The 25,416-nt window shown below is 41.8% G+C and overlaps 2 protein-coding genes across 2 annotated transcripts in view; one reads left to right on the forward strand and one right to left on the reverse strand.

The window, feature by feature from the left end:
• nudcd1 (NudC domain containing 1) overlaps nt 1-18,707 on the reverse strand; it is a 32,004-nt gene extending 13,297 nt beyond the window's left edge. The window contains exons 1-7 of the mRNA XM_055894874.1: nt 18,480-18,707; nt 15,579-15,733; nt 12,861-13,046; nt 11,219-11,411; nt 9,416-9,607; nt 6,809-7,016; nt 226-373 (exon numbers count right to left, since the gene is read on the reverse strand). Of these exons, the coding sequence (XP_055750849.1) occupies nt 226-373; nt 6,809-7,016; nt 9,416-9,607; nt 11,219-11,411; nt 12,861-13,046; nt 15,579-15,733; nt 18,480-18,594 (1,197 nt within the window). The 5' untranslated portion in view covers nt 18,595-18,707. The remainder of the gene's footprint in view (nt 1-225; nt 374-6,808; nt 7,017-9,415; nt 9,608-11,218; nt 11,412-12,860; nt 13,047-15,578; nt 15,734-18,479) is intronic.
• Nucleotides 18,708-24,025: 5,318 nt separating this feature from the next.
• On the forward strand, nt 24,026-25,103 carry LOC129831470 (transcription and mRNA export factor ENY2). The gene is made up of 4 exons (XM_055894877.1): nt 24,026-24,243; nt 24,403-24,473; nt 24,675-24,749; nt 24,886-25,103. Exons 1-4 carry the CDS (start codon nt 24,176-24,178, stop codon nt 24,960-24,962), a joined length of 291 nt encoding a protein of 96 aa, XP_055750852.1. The 5' UTR covers nt 24,026-24,175; the 3' UTR covers nt 24,963-25,103.
• The last annotated feature ends 313 nt before the right edge of the window (nt 25,104-25,416 follow it).

Consider the following 25,416-nt stretch of genomic DNA (forward strand, 5'->3'; position numbering starts at 1 on the left):
GGGTTCATAAAGGATAAATAAAGACCTAGGGTGTTGAGGAGAGCACAGGATTGGATTCATCATCAGTAACCCAGGGTCATGTTCATTAGTGCAATGGAAAATGGAAAGATGCATTTCAGGTAAAGTAATCACTCCCTGTTTCACTCCTTTTTCTACCGTTTCATGACTAATGAACACTACCCAAAATGAAAAAGAGAAGGCACAGCGTATGTCAGTGAGTCTCACCATGTCCTCGGTAGTGAGGTATGTCAGTCTCTCGTGGAGCAAGGCAGTCTGCTCTTCACTCATCAGGAACTCTCCTCTCCCGTCTCCTCCAGTCAGCAGCTCTGGCCACATGGGCCCCTCGCTCCTCTTCTGGAGAGTCACCTCCAGGCTAGGAACACACACAGAGACAGACAGGGGGTAGGACTATACTGGCTGAGGGGTATGGTGGAAAACTGCAAGATTATGTTATAATACTTTTATTCCATCAAATGGTCGTTTTATGCAACAGATTAGAGGATTCTTATAACTATTGTGTGTGTGTTCTACTGAGTATGGGCCTCTGGGAGATAACACTGACAGGAGATTTTGGGTGATAAAAACTAAAGAGCATTCCAGAGCATGAGTTAATGTTTCTGTTCTATATGGTACCAGGGAGAGATGACCCCAGGGCCAGACTCTGGTCTATACACAAAGATGACTGTTTTTACAGCAGATACTGTCTGCTATGAATTATAGGTATCTTTCATACAAATCTTAACCTTGTGACCCTTTCTGTACAGTTGAAGACGGAAGTTTACATACACCTTACATACATTTAAACTCAGTTTTTCACAATTCCTGGCATTCAATCCTAGTAAAAATTCACTGTCATAGGTCAGTAAGGATCACCACTTTATTTTAAGAATGTGAAATATCAGAATAGTGGAGAGAATTATTTATTTCAGCTTTAATTTCTTCCATCACATTCCCAATGGGTCAGAAGATTACATACACTCAATTAGTATTTGGTAGCATTCCCTTTAAATTGTTTAACTTGGGTAAAACGTTTCGGGTAGCCTTCCACAATAAGTTGGGTGAATTTTGGCCCATCCCTCCTGACAGAGCTGGTGCAACTGAATCAGGTTTGTAGGCCTCCTTGCTCACACACGCTTTTTCAGTTTGCCCACAAATGTTCTATGGGATTGAGGTCAGGGCTTTATGATGGCCACTCCAATACCTTGACTTTGTTGTCCTTAAGCCATTTTGCCACAACTTTGGAAGTATGCTTGGGGTCATTGTCCATTTGCGACAAAGCTTTTACTTCCTGACTGATGTCTTGATATGTTGCTTCAATATATCCACTTAATTTTCCTTTCTCATGACGCCATCTATTTAGTGAAGTGCAGCAAAGCACCCCCACATGATGCTGCCACCCCCGTGCTTCACGGTTGGGATGGTGTTCTTCGGCTTGCAAGCGTTCCCCTTTTTCCACCAAACATAACAATGGTTATTATGGCCAAACAGTTCTATTTTTGTTTCATCAGACCAGAGGACATTTCTCCAAAAAGTACGGTCTTGTCCCCATGTGAGATTGCAAACCGCAGTCTGGCTTTTTTATTGCGGTTTTGGAGCATGGCTTCTTCTGTGCTGAGCGGCCTTTCAGGTTATGTCGATATAGGACTCGTTTTACTGTGGATATAGATACTTTTGTACCCGTTTCCTCCAGCATCTTCACAAGGTCCTTTGCTATTGTTCTGGGATTGATTTGCACTTTTCTCATCAAAGCACGTTCATCTCTAGGAGACAGAACGCATCGCCTTCCTGAGCGGTATGACGGATGCGTGGTCCAATGGTGTTTATACTTGCGTACTATTGTTTGTACAGATGAACATGGAACCTTCAGGCGTTTTGGAAATTGATCCCAAGGATGAACCAGACTTGTGGAGGTCTACAACTTTTTTTCTGAGGTCTTGGCTGATTTCTTTAGATTTTCCCATGATGTCAAGCAAAGAGGCACTGAGTTGGAAGGTAGGCCTTGAAATACATCCACAGATAGACCTCCAACTCAAATTATGTCAATTAGCCTATCAGAAGCTTCTAAAGCCGTGACATAATTTTCTGGAATTTTCCAAGCTGTTTAAAGGCACAGTCAACTTCGTGTATGTAAACTTCTGACCCACTGGAATTGTGATACAGTGAATTATAAGTGAAATAATCTGTCTGTAAACAATTGTTGGACAAATTACTTGTGTCATCCACAAAGTAGATGTCCTAACTGACTTGCCAAAACTATAGTTTGAAAGGGGTGTATGTTGGCTATAACATACCTTTGTACTTTTGTCTCGGGGCTCTTAACGAATCAACTGAGCGTGAATGGTCGACCAGCCATTATTATTGTAGAGCACTCAATCAATTAACTTTATATGTGTGCATTGTATTGACCTGCCCCCTTATTAATAAGTGATTAAATATTTGGTGTAAGTATAACTCTGACTTGTGTGATAAGTTTGTCTCTCCACATTTGATAATAAAGAAATTAGCCATCACAGGGGGAGGACTGTGAGCTCTTGTTCTCTGTGGCAGACATGAGTAAGACATTTAAGCGTGTTAACCAATAGGGGTTCACTGGCCCAGCGTTGTCCGGGTTTGGCCGGTGTAGGCCGTCAATGTAAATAAGAATTTGCTCTTAACTGACTTGCCTAGTTAAATAAAGGTTAAATAACAAATAAATAAAAAGCCTTGCAAGGCAGCCAGCCCAGACAGCATCCCAAGCCACGTCCTCAAATCATGTGCCAAATAGCTGGCTGGTGTGTTTACAGACATTCAATCTCTCCCTAACCCAGTCTGTTGTCCCCACTTGCTTCAAATGTCCACCATTGTTCCTGTACCCAAGAAAGCTAAGGTAAGTGAACTAAATGACTATCACCCCGTAGCACTCACTTCTGTCATCAGGACACCCCAGACCCACTACAATTTGCATAGCGCCCCAACAGATCCACGGATGACGCAATCGCCATCGCACTGCACACTGCTCTATCCCATCTGGACAAGAGGGATACCTATGCAAGAATGTTGTTCATCGAATACAGCTCAGTATTCAACATCACAGTGCCCTCCAAGCTCATCGGTAAGCTCAGGGCCCTGGGTCTGAACCCCACCCTGTGCAACTGGGTCCTGGACTTCCTGACAGGCCGACCCCACCACCTTAGAGACTGCTGCACTATGTACATAGTAATTGAACACCTTAATAATGTTTACATACTGTTTTACCCACTTCATATGTACAGTGTATTCGGAAAGTATTCAGACCCCTCAACTTTTCCCACATTTTGTTACGTTAGCCTTATTCTAAAATGGATCAAATAAAGTCAACATCTACATACAATACCACATAATGACAAAGCAAAAACTGCAAATGTATAAAACATTTAAACCAGAAATAACTTATTTACATAAGTATTCAGACCCTTTCCTATGAGACTCAAAATTGAGTTCAGGTGAGTCCTGTTTCCATTGATCATCCTTAAGATGATTCTACAACTTGTTTGGAGTCCACCTGTTGTAGATTCAATTGATTGAACATGATTTGGAAAGGCACACATCCGTCTATATAAGGTCCTACAGTTGTCAGTACGAAAACCAAGCCACGAGGTTGAAGGAATTGTCCGTAGAGCTCCAAGACAGGATTGTGTCAAGAGATCTGGGGAAGGGTACCAAAACATTTCTACAACATTGAAGGTCCTCAAGAACGCAGTGGCCTTCATAATTCTTAAATGGAAGAAGTTTGGAACCACCAAGACTCTTCTTAGAGCTGGCCAAACTGGGCAAACAGGGGGAGAAGGGCCTTGGTCAGGGAGGTGACCAAGGACCCAATGGTCACTCTGACAGAGCTCCAGAGTTCCTCTGTGGAGATGGGAGAACCTTCCAGGACAACCATCTCTGCAGCACTCCACAAATAAGGCCTTTATGGTAGAGTGGCTAGACAGAAGCCACTCCTCAGTAAAAGGCACGACAGCCCGCTCGGAGTTTGCCAAAAGGCAACTAAAGGACCCTCAGACCATGAGAAACAATATTCTCTAGTCTGATGAAACCAAGATTGAAGTCTTTGGCCTGAATGCCAAGCGTCACGTGTGGAGGTAACCAGACACCGCTCATCACCTGGCCAATACCATCCTTTCAATGAAGCACGGTGGTGGCAGAATCTTGCTGTGGGGACGTTTTTTAGCGGCAGGGACTGGGAGACTAGTCAGGATCGAGGCAAAGAACAGAGAGATCCTTGATGAAAACTTGCTCCAGACCCCCGTTCTGGTGCGAAGGTTCAAGACAACGCATGAGTGGCTTCGGGACAAGTCTCCGAATTTCCTTGAGTGGCCCAGCCAGAGCCCGGACTTGAAAATAGCTGTGTAGCAACGCTCCCTATCCAACCTGACAGAGCTTGAGAGGATTTGCAGAGAAGAATGGGAGAAACTCCCCAAATACAGGTGTGCTAAGTTATAGCGTCATACCCAAGAACACTCAAGGCTGTAATCGCTGCCAAATGTGCTTCAACAAAGTACTGAGTTCTGTATACTTATGTAAATGTGATTTCAGTTGTCATTTTTGTTGTTCTTTGTCGTTGTGGTATTATGTTTTTTTTATGTTAACCTTTATTTAACCAGGCAAGTCATTTAAGAACAAATTCTTACTTACAATGACGGCCTACCTCGCCCAAACCCGAACGACGCCAATTCTGCAGCACCCTATGGGACTCCCAATCAAGGCCAGGTATGATACAGCCTGGATTCAAACCTGGGACTGTAGTGACGCCTCTGGGACTGTAGTGACGCCAGTGAGATGCAATGCCTTAGACCGCTGCGCAACTCGGGAGTGTGTAGATTGATGAGAGAAAAAAAACGAATTAAAACCATTTAGGCTATAACCTAACCTCAAGGGGTCTGAATACTTTCCAAAGGCACTGTGTGCCTTAAAATGCACATTCTTACTATTTCCACTTAGTGCTACAACAAGCACTGCAGCAGTAATGAATGAGTAAGAAAGTGTATCTATAGGCTTGCGTTGTTGTTATTATTAGCGGCTTAGGTCTTTTTTAATATCAAGGAATATTTCACTTTCTCTGTTCATAGGAGTAACATGAATTTGTGCACGAGGCAGAAATAATGAAGTGCGACTCGAGTTTCACCATAAGTTGGAAGACGCTGTCCCTTTTTGGTCAGTGTCAGTGGAAGAAAAGGGAGAAGGGATGGATGTTGAGAGGTGGACCCGCAGTGTGCTGCTCTCCCCGTCTGCTAATACTGACCGTTAGATGCAGGCACCATCACACCAGTAAAATAAAAATGTAATTATTGAAATGTATGCTGACTCTGCTATGCTATACAAGTAATACAACAATGGATCTATTACCGGTTTGATCATATAGCCTACCTCAAAAAAGAAAAAAAAAAGAAGATATATATATAAAAACACCCGAACTAAAATGCACTGGCAGGGCAATTCAAGCAATGCCAATATGTGGTGATAATGTATTGGGCCTATAGCTTACTGCACAAACCTCATTGCTACAGTACTGTTTTTAATTAGTTAATGTTGCATAGGCTTATGTTTTTAAGTCATTCTCAAAAAAATCGGCGCACTAGATCTCATTTTGCATTTTGACTCTGTGATCTTGACTCAGAAAAGGTTGGTGACCACTGTTCTAGAGTTTTCTCTGTTTACACTATCAACGTTTCCCTTTACTGTGGCAATAGTGATCAAATCAAAGCAATATTAGCCACTTTCAATGCAACATACCGAAACGAAACGAACAATGCAAGAGATTTTGTTGTAGGCAGAACACATCGGAGCAGGATTCTATTGCATTGACACACACTACTCAGCTTGTACTCTACACAGACCGGTGCGGCATAAACAATCAGAGCTGCAGTAGGGTTCTATGCAAATAGACCATTGCCATATATGGATTTGTGCCATTTACTTTGAACTGGACTATGTTTACAGCATGAGCTGTGGAAGCGCTTGTTTTGAGATCAAAGCGAGAGCAGCATTTTGTTCATATCCTTTGATAGTTATTGCGATATTAGCCCCGTTTTAGATCATTTGTAGTCAGCAATAGGGGAGTGATTGCTTCCAACAAGAGCGTTTATAGACATCTTTGAAAAAGTGACAGTGTTGTATTTTAGTAAAGAGCATTGTTTGTCTTAAAGGGACAGTGTTGTATTTTGAGACAGGCTTGAATAAACTAAGTAGACAACAGGCAGAGGGTAGCATAAATTGTCGGATTCTCTGTAATAATGGTATGAGAATAATAATGCATTTGTTAGTCACAGTAGCCTACACTGTTAAAACTGTAACTTAAAGCGGGTACAGCCTGTGTTCACAGTAAACACACACTACATACCTACCTCAATTACCTTGTACCCCCTGCACATTGACATTGTACTGATACCTCCTGTATATAGACAAATTATCGTTATTCTCATTGTGTATTTATTATTACATGTTATAACTTTTCCATTATTGCTCTATTTTCTCCTCTGCATTGTTGGGAAGGACCCGTAGAAGGCATTTCACTGTTAGTCTACCCTGGTTGTTTACGAACCATGTGACAAATAAAATCTAATTGTATTTGAACGGTATCAAAAACTAACTTTCATATGAGTCAAACTATAGTTTCCTGTTTGTTTGTAGATAGTGGTATTTTCTGATATTTTCACAAAAGCGAATTCACCATGAAAGGAAATCTGACTCATGACTCTGGGCTGAGTAAAAGCAGATGTGTAGTGCACTACTTTTGACCAGGGCATCAATCTATCTTAATCCTCCAGGGCGGGCCGGCAAGGCCGCTAACCTTTTCTCGTCTTTGATGATCCAGGCACTGGCTTCGGGGTCCACAGGGGCGTGCAGCTGCCCCTCCAGCAAGGGGGCAAAACCCCGCACTCCCACACTCACATTTTCCATGGAGAGCTTGAAGAGCACGTCGTCTTTGGTGATGCCCTCGGGCATACGCACAGATACTGTTATATCCTCTATTGTCTGCTGCCAGAAGTAGATTGGATCTGAATGGCATAGGGGAGAAATAAAAATGAAATGTAAATAATGTTGAGTACATTAAGATTTCTATAGACACGTGTCTGATTAATATATAAATGAAACATGTAATACAAAGCATGAACTGTATCAAATTACCCTGAAAACCAAGTCCGAAGTTGGAAATGAGGATCCTAAAACTATGGGGGGGGGGGTTATTATCCCATGAACTCTGAGGCTCTTATTATCACTAGCCTAATGGGCGACCGTCCGCACCACACCAGCATGAGACAACCCATTACTCTTATTAAAAAGGGCAATCTGCAGTTCAAAGAAACAGCAAAGCACACTATTTTGGTAAACCGCTGAGGGATAGGGCTGGAGAAATGTATGTAGCAATCACAGACTACCCTATTAGAGGGGTAATAGCTGGAACAGGCCCAGAATCAGACGGACGTTGTAATTGTAGCCCATCCCTTTAAGGAACACTCAGGCATTGCCCTTTGGGTAAATCCTCCTCCATTTGAAAATGATTCAACAGCTAGGCATATATGCGCAGTGACAGACCTCACAGTTCCATAATAGTCTTAGATCAGTCTCTCTGAGTCATAGCTGATTAAAAAGCAGTGTATGTTACAAATGGAACCATATATCCAAATATACATCACATTATTCTAAAACTGATTACATTGATCCCCCCCCCCCCCAAAATGGAATGAAATATCTTATTTACATAAGTATTCAAACCCTTTGCTATGAAACTCGAAATTGAGCTCAGGTGCATCCTGCTTCCATTGATCATCCTTGAGATGTTTATACAACTTGATTGGAGTCCACCTGTGGTAAATTCAATTGATTGTACATGATTTGGAAAGGCACACACCTTCCTCTATAAAAGGCCGCCCAGCTAAACTGAGCAATCGGGCGAGAAGGGCCATGGTCAGGGAGATGACAAAGAACCCGATAGTCACTCAGAGCTCCTCTGTGGAGAAACTTCCAGAAGGACCACCATCTCTGCAGCACTCCACCTACCAGGACTTTATGATAGAGTGGCCAGATGGAACCCACTCCTCAGTAAAAAGGCACATGACAGCCCGCTTGGAGTTTGCCAAATGCACCTAAAGACTCTCAGACCATGAGAAACAAGATTCTCGGGTCTGCTGAAACCAAGATTGAACTCTTTGGCCTGAATGCCAAGCGTCACGTTTGAGTAAACACTGGTACCATCCCTACGGTGAAGCATGGTGGTGGCAGCATCATGCTGTGGGGATGTTTTTCAGCGGCAGGGACTGGGAGAGATCCTTGATGAAAACCTGCTCCAGAGTGCTCAGGACCTCAGACTGGGGCGAAGGTTCACCTTCCAACAGGACAACGACCCTAAGCACACATCAAAGACAATGTAGGCTTGGCTTCGGGACAAGTCTCTGAATGTCCTTAAGTGACCCCGCCAGAGCCCGGACTTGAACCCGTTTGAACATCTCTGGAGAGACCTGAAAATAGCTGTGCAGCAACGCTCCCAATCCAACCTGACAGAGCTTGAGAGGATCTGCAGAGAAGAATGGGAGAAACTCCCCAAATACATGTGTGCCAAGCTTGTAGCATCATACCCAAGAAGACTCGAGGCTGACAAAACGTGATTCAACAAAGTACTGAATAAAGGGTCTGAATACTTATGTAAATGTGATATTTCGGTTAATTTTTTTTAAATTAGGAAACATTTTTTAAAAAAAACGGTTTTTGTGTGGATTGATGGAGAAAAAAAACAACTTAATCAATTTTTGAATAAGGCTGTAACCAAACAAAATGTGGAAAAAGTCAAGGGGTTTGAATACTTTCCGAAGGCACTGTATACCGTCTAGGCTACCGGTCTATTACTTTTGAGCATGCTTGGTTATTGAATGAGAGATGGATAAATGGTAGCCTAATATTTGTTGTGTAGAGGGAATAAACCAGTCAGAAAATATTATAATGATTTAGGCCCATATAATAAAACTCAAAGAAACACATTAGGCTACACGCAATCTCATAAACAACGGCAAATGCATCTCGTTTATCATTAGCAAAAGTTATTAGCCTACCATTAGGCCTATTATAATGGTGCCAGGTTTCCCCCATGCTTGAATCATGATTTCAAACACCAAAGGGCCACTTCATCACAAAACTCAGACACTGGGATGACAATGCATTCAGAATACTAAAATCTATGAATTTAGTCTAATGTTGCCTGTCACCCATTTCATGATGTTATTTCCCTGGCAACCGATGCTTATCACATACGCACGCCCGTCCAATCTCAAATCCTTTTACAGCACCTTTCAATGTTCTATCCAATCCTGAGCAGTGGAAAAAAATGGCATACTTAAAACAGTTTCTTCATATGTTATACTTTCTATGCAGCTTTTACCTATGACCTGTAGCATTGACTCACCAGCGCTCGACTCCATCTCCATGGCCTGTGTCGCAGGCTGCTCCAGCAGTGCGCCGTCAACATGTGTGAAAACAAAGGGTTTCTCCGAAGCCACCATTAGCCCTTTCCCTTGGGGCTCCAACGCTGCATAGTGGGGCACTGACTTCCCCCTCAGCACCTTCCTCTTCCTTACCTTGTACTTCTTCTCCTGACCTGAAAATTGCCGATACGGCACACACAGAATACATGTTTAAGCATTATTAGACTGATTTGATTGCAATTTACAGGTTTAATTCTCATACCTGGCGACAAACGTGTATTTTCTCTGCAACTTCACTATTACATGTCTTTATTATTATCAGTAGCATTTCATTATTATTATTCAAGTTATTACCTCTAAATATTTGTCTAGTATACAAATTAAGAAAATGCTTGTTACAGAGAGGATTGTTACATTTTCGTACTGACAAAAATGAACGCATAGGCTATCGGACTCAGAAGAAACATGCAATATCAGAGGTGTGGACTCGAGTCACATGACTTAGGCTTGAGTCTCACATTTGATGACTTGAGACTCGACTTCACTTGGAGCCTCAAGACTCGGGACTCGTCTTTGACTTGAGACTGATGACTTGAAATTATTTGGCCAGGTTTTGCAATGTTTTGTCACTCATTTTGTGGCACAGAGTCTCCGTGGATTACTCTCCACGCAGCCAGATACAGTAGCCACAAAACACCAGTCTCAACATCAACAGTGAAGAGGCGACTCCGGGATGCTGGCCTTCTAGGCAGAGTTCCTCTGTCCAGTGTCTGTGTTCTTTTGCCCATCTTAATATTTTATTGGCCAGTCTGAGATATGGCTTTTTCTTTGCAACTCTGCCTAGAAGGCCAGCATCCTGGAGTCGCCTCTTCACTGTTGACGTTGAGACTGGTGTTTTGTGGGTACTATTTAATGAAGATGCCACTTGAGGACTTGCGAGGCGTGTTTCACAAACTAGACACTCTAATGTACTTGTCCTCTTGCTCAGTTGTGCACCAGGCCACCAACCTCCTGTGGGGTATCATGACAATACTCGATTTTCCATGGCAAAAGGAAGTTTCCAAGTAATTCAAGTTCCCTATGGACCCTGATCAAAATAAATGCACTATATAGGGAATAGAGTGCCATTTGGGATGCATCCCATGTCTAATTTTCTCATTCTGTTCTACCCTCCTTTTAGTAATTACTACCAGGTAGCTTGGTTTCAGGTCGAATGCCCAGATTTTTTATGAAGATTCTCCTTAGCAACATTTATTTTGGAAGATACAGATCTACAGTTGAGATATCAGAGCAAATGAAAGTCAATTAACGCACATTTCATTTTCCCAAACCCTAAGTAAATGTTGTTTCTGTAGGTCAGCCTTTGACAATAGAAATGATGGCCATTGATAATAGAAATGATGGGCATGAAGGTGGTAAACATGCCACAAATGCTCACATTCTCATTCAGAGCTACCTGCTATTAGCTCGCCGTCATCAACGTATTATGCTCTTTCACTGAGAAACTAAAAAAGCAATGAAGTGATCTATCTCCATATGAATAAGATGTTTCATTTAACTGAGGCACAAAATTATCCTGAAAGACTTAGTTACTATTCCCAACTCCCTCATCACTGACAACACAACGAGGTAGATCACATACAATGAATGGTATAGTGAACTACATGCACTATACCAGCACCCATATAGAAGAGTTAGGTTTCGTCATCCCCTAGTGTTACAAGCAGTATATGGAATATAGGGTGCCATTTGGGACGCACACAAAAGTGCCCCACCCCACTCACCCTGTTCTGCAGTGTTCGAGACTGTGATCCACTCCAAAGAAACAGAGTAGCCACTTCCCTTTGCATCAGAGTCCGATAATGGGTCTTTCTGGATGCGGAGGAGCAGGACCTCCATGGAGTGGACCCCAGCCTGGACGTGAGATATGCTGTGGAGGATGGTGAAGGGCTCCCCCATCTCCTCACTGAACAAGGGCTGACAAACACACACAATCAACAAGTCTAGTTAGTTCAGACAGAAATGTGTTCTAACTTAAGATCAATCCATGCACAGTGGGTACGAAATGTAGTATTTATAACACATCTATAAGAACAAGATATTAGGTACACCCATCTAGTACCGGGTCGGACCTCACATCGCCACCAGAACAGCCTGAATTCATCGGGGCATGGAAACGTTGCTCAATTGGTATCAAGGGATCTAATGTGTGCCAGGAAGACACCAGGCAGGATGGCACCATGGACTCATGCTGCTTACGCCAAATCTTGACTCTGCCATCAGCATGACGCAACAGGTACCGGGATTCGTCAGGCCAGGCAATGTTTTTCCACTCCTCAATTGTTGGTGGTCGTGTGCCCACTGGAACCGCTACTTCTTGGTTTTAGCTGATACGAGTGGAACCCGGTGTGTTCGTCTGCTGCGTTAGCCGACCCGTGACAAGGACCGACGAGTTGTGCGTTCCCGAGATCCCTTTCTGCGCCGTTATTTGCCGGTTTGTGGCCTGCCTGTTTGCTTGCACAATTCTTGTCTTTCTCCTTAGACCTCTCATCAACGTAACGTTTTCGCCCATAGGACTGCCGCTAACTGGATGTTTTTGGTTTGTCGGGTAAACCCTAAGACACTGTCGTACGTGAAAAGTCTAGGAAGCCGGGCCGTTTCTGTGATACTGGGACCGACGATCATACTACGCTCAATGTCACTTAGGTCACTCGTTTTGCCCATTCTAACGTTACATCGAACAGTAACATAATGCCTTCATGCCTATCTGCCTGCTAAATATAGCAAGCCACGGCCACGTGACTCACTGTCTGTAGGAGCGAATCATTTTTCGTGAATGGGGTGGTGTACCTAACAAACTGTTGACTGAGTATGTGACATAGCGTTAGTAAAGCTTCATATAACAAGCTACATCTTATTGTGCATTTATACCATAAATAACCATGTCAAAGACATTATAAAGCTTTTATAAATAATGATGTACAATGTTCATTTAATGTGAATTCCCTGTCACTGGGTAACCTATGTTATTAATGCGGATAGAGTTAATGTAAAGCTTTACCCAAATGTCTAACTGGCTGGAATTGCTGGGCTTGTGATTAAGTAGAGACTATTAATTTCTTTCAAGCTTATCAACATGCTAAACCGGATCTACAGAATGGTATATAAAAGAGGACTCAAGATAAAACAGGCCTGGATTAATATATTCCACCGTGGGTTTATGGTAGGTTAATTTGACAAACACTATAAGTAACATTGAGACTGATATCTCTTTTTCAAGTGAGATATAACTGCTGACCTTTATTAAAATGGGATGTAAAAACAAATCTGGGAAAAAAAACTAAAAAGCAAAGTGGATGCAATGTTGTTGGTCAATATCTGAACATTGATCATGACAGAGTATATTGCAGGTCCAAGTCTTCTCACCTCCCACTTCAGACTGCAATTCTCCCTTCTCATGCTGGTTCTGAGGAGGTAGAGTCTGCCCGCGCCGTCAGAGAGAGATGCCCAGGTGGCAGAGGTGAAGCTAAGAGAGGCACAGAGACGTTCCTCACACACAGTGGGGTCAGAGGGCATGTGGAAGACCTCTATGGGCTTCCCCAGTGTCGTGTCCTGTCAACACAATACAAAGACCTGTCAGTCTCCTGTCATCAACGGAGGATTTCTACAGAACCTCATCTCTGTTATGAATTCTGTTTATGAATGAAATAGTATACGTCAGGGTTTATTTTACTGCACATCGTAAGTATTCAGACCCTTAGCTATGAGACCCGAAATTAAGCTCAGGTGCATCCTGTTTCCATTGATCATCCTTGAGATGTTTCTACAACTTGATTGGAGTCCACCTGTGGTAAATTCAATTGATTGGACAAGATTTGTAAAGGCACACACCTGTCTATATAAGGTCCCACAGTTGACAGTGTCTGTCAGAGCAAAAACCAAGCCACGAGGTCAAAGGAATTGTCCGTAGAGCTCCGATGGGGAAGGGTACCAAACAATTGCTGCAGCATTGAAGGTCCCCAAGAACACAGTGGCCTCAATCATTCTTAAATGGAAGAAGTTTGGAACCACCAAGATTCTTCTGAGAGCTGGCCACACGGCCAAACTAAGCAATCGGGGAAGCAGGCCCTTGATCAGGGAGGTGACCAAGAACACGATGGTCACTCTGACAGAGCTCCACAGTTCCTCTGTGGAGATGGGAGAACCTTCCAGAAGGACCAACATCTCTGCAGAACTCCACCAATTCAAATCAAATGTATTTATAAAGCCCTTCTTACATCAGCTGATATATCAAAGTGCTGTACAGAAACCCAGCCTAAAACCCCAAACAGCAAGCAATGCAGGTGTAGAAGCACGGTGGCTAGGAGAAACTCCCTAGAAAGGCCAAAACCTAGGAAGAAACCTAGAGACGAACCAGGCTATGAGGGGTGGCCAGTCCTCTTCTGGCTGTGCCGGGTGGAGATTATAACAGAACATGGCCAAGATGTTCAAATGTTCATAAATGACCAGCATGGTCAAATAATAAAAATCACAGTAGTTATCGAGGGTGCAACAAGTCAGCACCTCAGGAGTAAATGTCAGTTGGCTTTCAGGCCGTTATGATCGTTCAGGCCGTTATGGCAGAGTGGCCAGACAGAAGCCATTCCTCAGTAAAAAGGCACATGACAGCCCGCTTGGAGTTTCCCAAAAGGCACCTAAAGTACTCTGACCATGAGAAACAAGATACTCTGATTGAACTCTTTGACCTGAACGCCAAGAGGCATGTCTGGAGGACACCTGGTACCATCCCTACGGTGAAGCAGGGCGGTGGAAGCATCATGCTGTGGGGATGTTTTTCAGCGGCAGGGACCTGGAAACTAGTCAGGTTGGAGGAAAAGATGAACGGAGCAAAGTACAGAGAGATCCTTGATGAAAACCTGCTCCAGAGCACTCAGGACCTCATATTAGGGCGACGGTTCACCTTCCAACAGGACAACAACCCTTAGCACACAGCCAAGACAATGCAGGAGTGGCTTTGGGACAACATACCTCCACTTCTTTCATTTAAGAATGATGGAGGCCACTGTGTTCTTGGGGATCTTCAAAGCTGCAGAATTTGTTTTGTACCCTTCCCCACATCTGTGACTCGACACAATCCTGTATCAGAGCTCTACTGACAATTCCTTTGATCTCATGGCTCTAAGATAAAGGCCTGATTGGTGGAGAGCTGCAGAAATTGTTCTCCTTCTGGAAGGTTCTTCTGTCAGAGGGACCATCGTGTTCTTGGTCACCTCCCTGACCAAGGCCCTTCTCCCCCGATTGCTCAGGTTGGCCAAGCAGGCCAGCTCTAGGAAGAGTCTGATGGTTCCACTGTGTTCTTGGGGACCTTCAATGGTGCAGACATTTTTTGGTACCCTTCCACAAATCTGTGCCTCGACACAATCCTGTTTCGGAGCTCTATGGACAATTCCTTCAACCTCATGGCTTGGTTTCTGCTCGGACATGCACTGCAATGTCAACTGTGGGACCTTATAGACAGGCGTGTGCCTTTCCAAATACTGTCCAATCAATTGAATTTACCACAGGTGGACTACAACCAAGTTGTAGAAACATCACACGGATGATCAATGGAAACAGGATGCACCAACTCTAAAAAACAGTTTTTGCTTTGTGTGTAGATTGATGACGAAAAACATTGAATCAATTTTAGAACAAGGATGTAATGTAACAAAATGTGTAAAAAGTCAAGGGGTCTGAATACTTTCCGAATGCCCTGTATGTATATGATGGTGTGTATAGATAGACATGGGCAGTATAGGAATATAAAAAGGTGTGTACAACACTAGTTAAATAGGATAGGCCTTGACTAGAATACAGTATATACATATGAAGTGGGTTACCCATGTGCTGTTTTACCAGTGCATTGAGTGGACAAGTAAGAATATTAGTATCAGATAGACTTTGCTCCACTAATAATACTTCTCAAAAGCTATGCATTATGGGGGCATCAATTTAAAGTTGGATGGAGGTATAACTGAAGCAATGTCCTGAGAGGTGTTGGGCTCTTAGTATACATTTTAAAAAACATTTCCACTGTGGAGCAGCATTCATTTTTCAGAAAAACTGTACAAGATACCCATCAAGCATTTTGAGAGACTTACTTACCAGGGTAACCGTAAGATTCAGCACTCGCCCTTTGCAGTCAACAAAGAAAACACTGTCCTCATACCAGGGGTCTATATGCAGGTAGTTGTACATGCCAAAAGCACGCACATGGTCCAGGGTGTATTGACTGTCCTTCAGTTTCACCTCCGCCACAGCTATAGAGAGGAGGTAATGTAAATTTGTGAAATGTCATTTAAAAAACTGGGTGCTATACCATTGACGAATATTCTCTAGGCTAGTGTTTTTATGGCATAACCTATAAAAAAGGTACAATCATTCTGCATAGATTATGTTGCAACTCTAATTTTCCTGCATGCACTTCTTATTTTTTTGAGTATAAGGAATAAGTTATGCCAAATAGTGTGAGCAATCTGAAGTGAATAAACCCCAGAAATAAATCTACAGCCCATATTTGTTTCAGCAATACTTCGCCATTGACTTAAAGGGATAGTTCGGGATTTTGGCAATGAGGCCTTTTATCCACTTCCCCAGAGTCAGATGAACTCATGGATACCATTGTATGTCTCTGCGTTCAGTTTGAAGGAAGTTGCTAAGTACCTTTAGCTCCTATTGACGATCTTCTGACTGGTGGAGTTTTTGTTTAGAGACCCGATGCTTGCTTTAAACATTAAAACGCATCGCTTGCAGCACGGTTTTGGATACATAAGGAACGCATCTTTCATATCAGCGAGAAATAATGTAAAAAATTACTACACACCTTCATAGGGATAGGGTTCCCACACAGCCATATTTCCACGTTACAGTGTTTCTTTCCCCAAAACAGATGGAAGACAGAGACCACTACCTGTGCTATTAAAAGGTATCTGCGTCTCTGAACACCTATGTGTGAATAGAAGACAGACACCACAAACGTGTCGTCACGGGAAAAAAAATACTGTCGCAAATATTAAAACTGTGTACAGTAAGTATACATTTGGGAAATTATTATCAGTTAACATGGCCTTTATGAATTATTAAGCCTGTGTGCCTCATGTGCTTGCTTTTATTATATAAATCCTTCAACATTCGCTAAAAGTGACTAGCTGGTGAAAATTCTCAGAAAAAAACGTAAAAAATCTCTTAAGCCTGTTTACCACAGATCTTATTTTTGCCATTAATCCAACAACAACAACAAATGATTTCCACAGGCTTTGGCCAATGAGCCATGGCGGAGTAGGAGCCTATCGTCGCCATTGACCTCTATTGGCTCGCGGAACTACCTCCAACTTCCTTTAAACCGGAATCAGATACATACAAGTGGCTCTGGGGAAGTACATTTAGATAAAGGGCTTCATTGTCGAAATCACGGACTATCCCTTTAACATTGACAAATGATTTTCAAAGACCATGTCATTAGTATTGCGTGTGCATTTATTGTAATACTGTATATAGTCAAACAATGGGGGGAAAAAATAGCTAGCTATAGAGCTGCCAATTCTTACCCATTGGCCGTGAGACACGCATTTGACCCTCTTCTCACGACATACCTCATATTGCAAGCATTGAAAAGTACTGCTTTTATTTGTCAATTGTTCTGTATAGTCAGGGCGTTAACTTTTCAACTGTGCTTCAAATCATTTTGAAATTGCAGCATCTGCGCCTGCAATTTAACATCACGAGCGGAACTTCTATCATTGTCCTGTCTTGCCACAGCACTGCGAATCGCGGCACCATTATGATTGGTCTAGTTATGGTATTTATTTGGTTAGGGTGTAGGGGCAGATTTGTCATCAATGGATGTTATTATCCATTTACTATATTTAGTCTGATCAGTGGAAAAATGTGCATTCTTAACAATGAGCTAAAATATAGGGTAATTACTGTGCTTGTTAGCAAGAACACTGTTATTCCCCACATGTATTTTATTATTCCACTTCTTCCCAATTTTGCCAGTTTAATCCCATATTAGAAATCTCATATGCCTACTTGTGTCTTTGAAAATTAATTGAGGTCACGTATTTTTGCAGCGATTCATGAACAAGTCATACAAATAAGCATTGGATAGTAAATGCTCCAAGAATCAAATATAATTTGACATTTCACTATTGTGCACATTCTAGGCAACTCATAAAGCATAATATTGTGTCTAGGTAGAGTAAGATGATGGCAAGGATCTTCACCTAGTAGGTATAAACCACCCAAATTCATCAGATTTTTCTTCAAGGTTTGGTGATTTTGAGAAATTAATTGTAATAAGAAAAACATTTCAATCACCCGGCACTTGGGAAACATAGAACAGGGGTCTTGGCCAACCCTCCTGGAGAGCAAGCAGGATTTTCTTAGAGACCTTTTTTCAAGAGAGTACACCCACATTACAAAATGTTTGTGTCCTTATCTTGAAAGCAGTATATAGACAAGTCAACTGCAATCTATGATTTGGTTACCCACTGCCATTAAACATGAATATTTCCTGTGCAGAGCCTTGGTGTATTGGTAACACTCCCTGGCACGTGTTGCATAAGAACAGGGATCAATCTCTGCTTCCAATCTTCCCACTGTTTTTAGTGTTTAATGCTAATATTTACTGTCTGAATAGTGTCAAACCACATAAAACAATTGAAATAATATTAGCATAAAATGTATTTATTATAAGCTAATTTCACCACCCCCCCCCCAAAAAAAATCGCAAAATCATCACATTTTGAGTGTTCATTTAATGTTGAAAGCACCCTTAAAACTCCTGACCTGTGATTTATTTTTTTAACTCCACCCTGTCAGAATAAATGAATTGCAGGAAATTACATTTAAAACATGGGTTGTGTTAGGGGAAATGAAATTCACATAGCAAATCTCACTCACTCCAAGCTTTCTTCAAAAGTTAGCAGCCCTGTAGCTAAATCAAAAACAATGGCAATATCAGCATGCTCTAAGGAAAATGCGACGTGGCGCGCAGTTTCTCACCAGCATCTAGCTCTACGTTGTAAATTGGTATGGGCTCCAGAGACAGTCTGTAACTCTCAAAGCTGGCATCCAAAAGCTGTCTGTTGACCTTCAATGAATAATTTGATACAGCCATGTTTCAGAATTATTGATAAATTGACAATATGTTTAAGATGAAATATATAGGAGCTGAACTGCACACAACTTAATGTGCTCCCTGTATGAATCAGTCGGAATATTTTACGGACGGACATATAGGGAGGTATGGGAATTGAAATCTTGCAGGACGTGAAAAATTATGAAAATAATTAACTTATAAATAAAACTTCTTGAAGAAAATGTGTCTGTTGGGTTTTAGACACTATTAATGGATCATGACTGATAAAAAACGAATGCAAACAACCTGCGTGGTTCAACACTCTCATAGGCAGAACCTTCGCGCTTTCGTGTTCTTAACCGGAAGGTTTATGTGTAGGACTGCTTGCTTCCTTGGTCTTTCTTAGCGTCATGACAGCAGCATTAGCCTCCCGGAAGCAACATGAAGACTTCCGGTTTTCTGATTGCCTTCAAAATAAACATCTGTTCTTAAACGCTGTGTATGATACGAAATCAATATTTTTTGGCAGTTTGGATTAGTCATAGTGCACTAAAGAGAATGACAACTTTACATAAGATAAATAATATTGTAAGGTGGAGCACATTGAAAAATGGCTATGTTATGCATATGAGTGGTTCTGTGCTTAACCCACTATTACCCGGTTGGCTGTCATTGAGAATAAGAATTTGTTCTTAATTGATCTGCCTAGTTAAATAAAGGTTCAATACCCAACTCAATAAATTGGATGCAGTCTATCACAGTGCCATCCGTTTAGTCACCAAAGCCCCATATACTACCCACCACTGCGACCTGTACGCTCTCGTTGGCTGGCCCTCGCTTCATACTCGTCGCCAAACCCAGTGGCTCCAGATCATCTACAAGACTCTGCTAGGTAAAGTCCCCCTTATCTCAGCTCGCTGGTCACCATAGACGCACCCACCTATAGCACGCGCTCCAGCAGGTATATCTCTCTGGTCACCCCCAAAGCCAATTCCTCTTTGGCCACCTCTCCTTCCAATTCTCTGCTGCCAATGACTGGAACGAACTACAAAAATCTCTGAAACTGGAAACACTTATCTCCCTCACTAGCTTTAAGCACCAGCTGTCAGAGCAGCTCACAGATTACTACACCTGTAAATAGCCCATCTATAATTTAGCCCAAACTACTACCTCTTCCCCTACTGTATTTATTTATTTTGCTCCTTTGCACCCCATTATTTCTATTTCTACTTTGCACATTCTTCCAATGCAAATCTACAATTTCAGTGTTTTACTTGCTATATTGTATTTAATTCGCCACCATGGCCTTTGTTTGCCTTTATCTCCCTTATCTCACCTCATTTTCTCACATTGTTTATAGACTTATTTTTCTACTGTATTATTGACTTTGTTTGTTTTACTCCATGTGTAACTCTGTGTTGTTGTATGTGTCGAACTGCTTTGCTTTATCTTGGCCAGGTCACAATTGTAAATGAGAACTTGTTCTCAACTTGCCAGCTGGTTAAATAAAGGTGAAATAAAAAAATAAAATAAAAATATCCTAGTGGCTTCAGGCCTCATGTGTCTTATCCTAGTTCTTTGAAACCATAACACTATGTACTGTGTCCAGCAGTTGTCTTACTATCTTTTGCTAATAAATACCAATTATTTGGTCTTTCAGAGTGTATGACTATTTACCCATGTGTAACAGTATAACTTTAGTCCGTCCCCTCGCCCCGACCTGGGCACGAACCAGGGACCCTCTGCACACATCAACAACAGCCACCCACGAAGCATCATTACCCATCACTCCACAAAAGCAGCGGCTCTTGCAGAGCAAGGGGAACAACTACTTCAAGGTCTCAGAGCGAGTGACGTGACCAATTGAAACACTATTAGCACGCACCACTGCTAACTAGCTAGCCATTTCACATCGGCCACACTCACTCCCCTTTTGACCTCCTCCTTTTCCGCAGCAACCAGTGATCCGGGTCAACAGCATCAATGTAACAGTTTAACTTTAGTCCGTCCCCTCGCCCCGGGCGCGAACCAGGGACCTTCTGCACACATCAACAACAGTCACCCACGAAGCATCGTTACCCATCGCTCCACAAAAGCCGCGGCTCTTGCAGAGCAAGGGGAACCTTCAAGGTCTCAAAGCGAGTGACGTAAGGATAGTAACCTGTTAACTATATTAACAGGTTCTCTGCCGGACTTGAGATACTAATCTCTAGCTAGCCATTTCACATCGGTTACACATGCAACATAACATAACAATGGAACACATATTGAACAGTAGAGCGCTAAAGTGAGGTGGAAAGGACTCAGTACGGTCTCTACTAACCTAATCTCAGTTACCGAGAAGTAAAATTCTTGCAGAAGTCTCAGTAACCATTACTCTGTCCACTAGAGATTACTAATAACCAAATATGTTTAGTTTTGCAGGGGGACTGTGTCATACTGTTGCTGGTTTTTATTTCGCACCCCTCCATACTCGCCAATGCAATATACAGTGTATTGGACTGTCTATTACCTGTCTCAGCTAAAGTGTGGTAAAAAAGACTCAGTAGGGTCATAGGAAGGGTTGCTGGACTTTTACTGTGGTCAAACAGCTTAAAATAGGGTGCCTGAACACTATACGGCTCAAATATAGCACTGTGTCATGGGACGCATATATTGTCTTACCAAAATAAATGATATTAATGTAAAAGACAAATACATATTCAAAAGTATGTGGACACCCCTTGAAATAAGTGGATTTGGTTATTTAAGCCACACCCGTTGCTGAAAGGTGTTGGAAGTTGGCCACCTTAATTGGGGAGAACGGACTTGTGGTAATGAGTGGAGCGGAATCAGTGGAATGGTTTCAAATACATCAAACACATGGTTTCCAGGTATATCAGACCAAATTATGAGAGACAAGAATTGTACTTTTGAATTCCGTAAAGTCAGCGTGGAAGAGGTGAAAAACATATTGTTGTCTATCAACAATGACAAGCCACCAGGGTCTGACAATCTTTATGGAAAACTTCTGAGGATAATAGCAGACGATATTGCCACTCCTATTTGCCACATCTTCAATTTAATCCTACTAGAGAGCGTGTGCCCTCAGGCCTGGAGGGAAGCTAAAGTCATTCCGCTACCCAAGAATAGTAAAGCCCCCATTACTGGCTCAAATAGTGACCAATCATCCTGTTACCAACCCTTCGTAAACTTCTGAAAAAAATTGTGTTTGACCAGATACAATGCTATTTTACAGTAAACAAACTAACAACAGAATTTCAGCATGCTTATAGGGAAGGACAAATGGCAACAAGGAGATTACTGTACACCAATTATTGATCTCATCTACACTGATTCTACACTTGATAATGTCTGAGATTAATTGAGGTCATAATAAGACTCATCAACATCTGAGGGTAGAGGATAAGTGATTGAGTTCCCCCAACTCCAATATTGGAGAACCCACCAAGTGTGTGTGTGTGTGTGTGTGTGTGTGTGTGTGTGCTTGCATGCATGTGTTCTATGCCAGACAGAATCTCGCATCATTAGCTCATTGTTATGGATGTATCTCAATAAATGTCACTAGAAAACAGCTTAAACAAACGCAAATTAAGCTACTGTGCTGTTATTCTGGCTGTACTGTTTGACGTGACTTTAAATTAGCCGTAGTTCGCTAGCAAGCAAGCAAGGGATAAGAACGTTGCCAGCCAGTATGGCAATGAAACATTTAGAACGAATGATTGGATTGCGTCCATAGATACAGAACAAAAAGACTGAACGACTGCGTCACGTCTCTGGCAGCCGAAGCGATAGAACGAAAGACAAGACGGCTTGAGTAGCAACCCTAGATTTGTGTTGGGACTATATATTTTGGAATAGTATGGATAAATTCACCAAAATAATGTTTTTAATTAAAACATGTCAATCAATTATTTGAATATGTTGGTAACCCATTGTATAAAAGTGATAATGCCCTTGAAGCCGATGTTGTAATGCTCAGTTGTAATGCTCGGAGGGAGACGGCACAGTATTCCCTTTTAGTCAGGAACCAAAACTCTTCCATAGTGACCCGTGAATGCGTTGTCTGCAGCATTCGGTCACATGGTAGCTCGACCAGCTGTTCGATTTCAATTACCGGCATCTCAACTGAGCCAGGATCACAGTCAAATGGGTTTCGCTGATTCGGTAACTCATCTGTATAAAAGTTTTGTATTCAGTTTCCCTAATATGTCTGTTACATAGGCAAGGAGACAACTTTTATTTTCATTACACAGTAAGTCAAAAAAGTGTGTTTTTTACATTAATTGCAAATGCCAACAGTTCTTCTCTCAATTCCAAAAGTCTTTCCAAAACTCCCCCTCGATAACCACAAACCCTAGTGTGAAATAGAACATTGTCATGCTCTGATCCCATATCTCGCATAGTTTTGTGAACAAGCATGTGCAATGTAGTTTAGAATCGAAGTTACCTGCTGCATACTGTATCTCCGAGTTCTGTGTTCAGATCTTTTGCCGCCAGTTGCTGTTGGTGTATTCGTTACAGCTCATTGGGTATATCATATAATGCATCCATATGCATTATGCATAAGCTTATCAGACGTAGACTTGATAGTGCAGTGTGAACTGCACAAAGTGGTCTTCTTATAGGACACACACCACCTCAGTGCTAACAGTGTAACTCTGGTTCATAGTCTCATGATTACTGCATCCAATAGCTGTAGGATTAACAAAGGTATTCAGGGCAATTAGGGGGACATACATTAAGTTACTTACATTGTGTCTGCCAACGCCCCTAGGATAATGTGCATTTGATGCAGCATATCACCACTCATTGTCACAATGGTAGTGATTAACTGAGCTGGTCTTGGGTCATTCATAAGTCATTGTTTCAACGCAGCCTTGAAATGCGTGGACAGAGTCCAGGAGCCAAGATGATTTGGATGGACTCTGTCATTCCTGTAGAGTATCTTCTGTTTCCAGAAGGTGTCAAAGTTATCTATAAAAGTGACTCCAGCAGAGCTACAATAATCTTTTAGCCAATACACTGGGAAGCGTTGGAGTCAACATGAGCCAGTATCCCTGTGGAACGCTTTCGGCTCCTTGTTGAGTCCATGCCCCTACAAATTGAGGCTGTTCTGAGGGCAAAAGGGGGTGCAACATAATATTAGGAAGGTGTTTTGTACACTCAGAGTACATTCTATAGACCCTACTGAGTGTTCCCTACAATGCTTTTACTGCGGCACCTAGAATAGTTTAAGCTCTACAAGCCAATATGTATTTCATATACAGTTATTTGCATTGGGGGCATTTATTTGACATTGAAGGACGTTTTAAAACCCAAATTTAATGCAAGTGTTACGTAACTATGAACAAATATGAATCGTTGTTAATGTTTCATATATCATGAATAAATACAAGTTATTGACACCTTTGTACTATTACGTGGGGGACTTTTATTGTGAAATTCTTTCTAACGTCCGTGACCCGGAAATATATTTATTTTACTGTTGCTCATCCAAAAAAGGGAGCTTGCTAGCTTAACCGCATTGTTTACAATTAATTAATCGCTGTAAAGAGTTTGCGGTGTGTCTTTGGAAACGTACAGAGTTCTCCTTCATCCCATTTCAGGGAAAAAAAACATGAGCAAAGATTCACAAATGAGGGCAGCAATAAATCAGAAATTAATTGAAATGGGGGAACGGGATCGGTAAGCAAAACACATTCACATGCTTGTGTAGTGTAACGTTACTGATGGAATGTGAAACAAAACCAGCTGGTTGAAGGCTAACAGGCAGATAAAAACAGCACGTACGGACATGTTATTTTTGTACATTTGATTTGAACGTGATTGATTGCTTGACCACAGGTTGAAAGAATTGCTCAGGGCGAAGCTGGTAGAATGTGGGTGGAAGGATCAGTTGAAAGCACACTGCAAAGGTATTTCTGTCTGCCTGCCTGTCAATCTGTGTATGTGGCTTGAGGAGGGGGGGTTAGTTGTTGTCACCTATATATCACTCAGTCACCTGTAGTATTTTTGTATTTTATTCCGGATCCCCATAACATACACATCACTCAGTCAGTGCAAGCATCTGAACCATAAGGCCCTGGGAGACATTTCCCTGTTCTTCTTCTATGCAGATGTTATCAGAGAAAAGGGCTTGGAACACATAACAGTGGAGGACCTGGTAGCAGAAATCACACCAAAAGGAAGAGGTATGCAGAACATAAATACTCACCACACCATTTCAGCTAATATGTTATTGTAAATACCTTTTTGTTCCTCCTGAGTCTCCAACTACTATGGAACTGTGACTTTGCTAACAACTATGTTATGTTATTTTTCTTGCAGCACTTGTACCAGATAGTGTGAAGAAGGAACTATTACAGAGAATCAAAACTTTTTTAGCTCAACACTCTACCTTGTGAATGAGGCTGCAGATTTTTTTTTTATCTCAATACATTTTATTTTTGCCGCTGACGTTATGTTATTTTTACTTTGTTTTTGTTATATTGATTTAGTTTGTTATGCTAAAATTTTAACAATAAAGCCATCGTTATGTTTTGTCATTAAGAGTCCAGTAACCTGAATTTTATTGACAGAAGTAGATTTTCTTGCTTACGTCCCCTCATTCAATGATAATTGACGCCACTTTACATAGCTTCTGTTTCTGACATTTCAACCAAAAATACACCATAGCAATAAGTTTTACTTAACTACCATCATCCCATGACATAGTCAAAACTACCTGTGGAGATGTTTCCATAGAGGCCTCATATTACACAATACGTTTTGTTTCTTAGTGAATGAATGCATCCTCAGATGTTATCTCAAAGTACTTTGTGGTTAGGTTATTGTATCACTTGGCGGTTAGGTCATTGT

This window comes from Salvelinus fontinalis, chromosome 32, assembly GCF_029448725.1.
Source record: "Salvelinus fontinalis isolate EN_2023a chromosome 32, ASM2944872v1, whole genome shotgun sequence".
NCBI lineage: Eukaryota > Metazoa > Chordata > Actinopteri > Salmoniformes > Salmonidae > Salvelinus > Salvelinus fontinalis.

What these genes read in the sequence shown, in the direction of transcription:
- LOC129831470 (XM_055894877.1), top strand. Translation starts at nt 24,176, where the DNA reads ATGAGCAAAGATTCACAAATGAGGGCAGCAATAAATCAGAAATTAATT. An exon ending in GAAATGGGGGAACGGGATCG is followed by an intron (nt 24,244 to 24,402) that starts GTAAGCAAAACA and finishes GCTTGACCACAG; the next exon opens with GTTGAAAGAATTGCTCAGGG. An exon ending in GTTGAAAGCACACTGCAAAG is followed by an intron (nt 24,474 to 24,674) that starts GTATTTCTGTCT and finishes TCTTCTATGCAG; the next exon opens with ATGTTATCAGAGAAAAGGGC.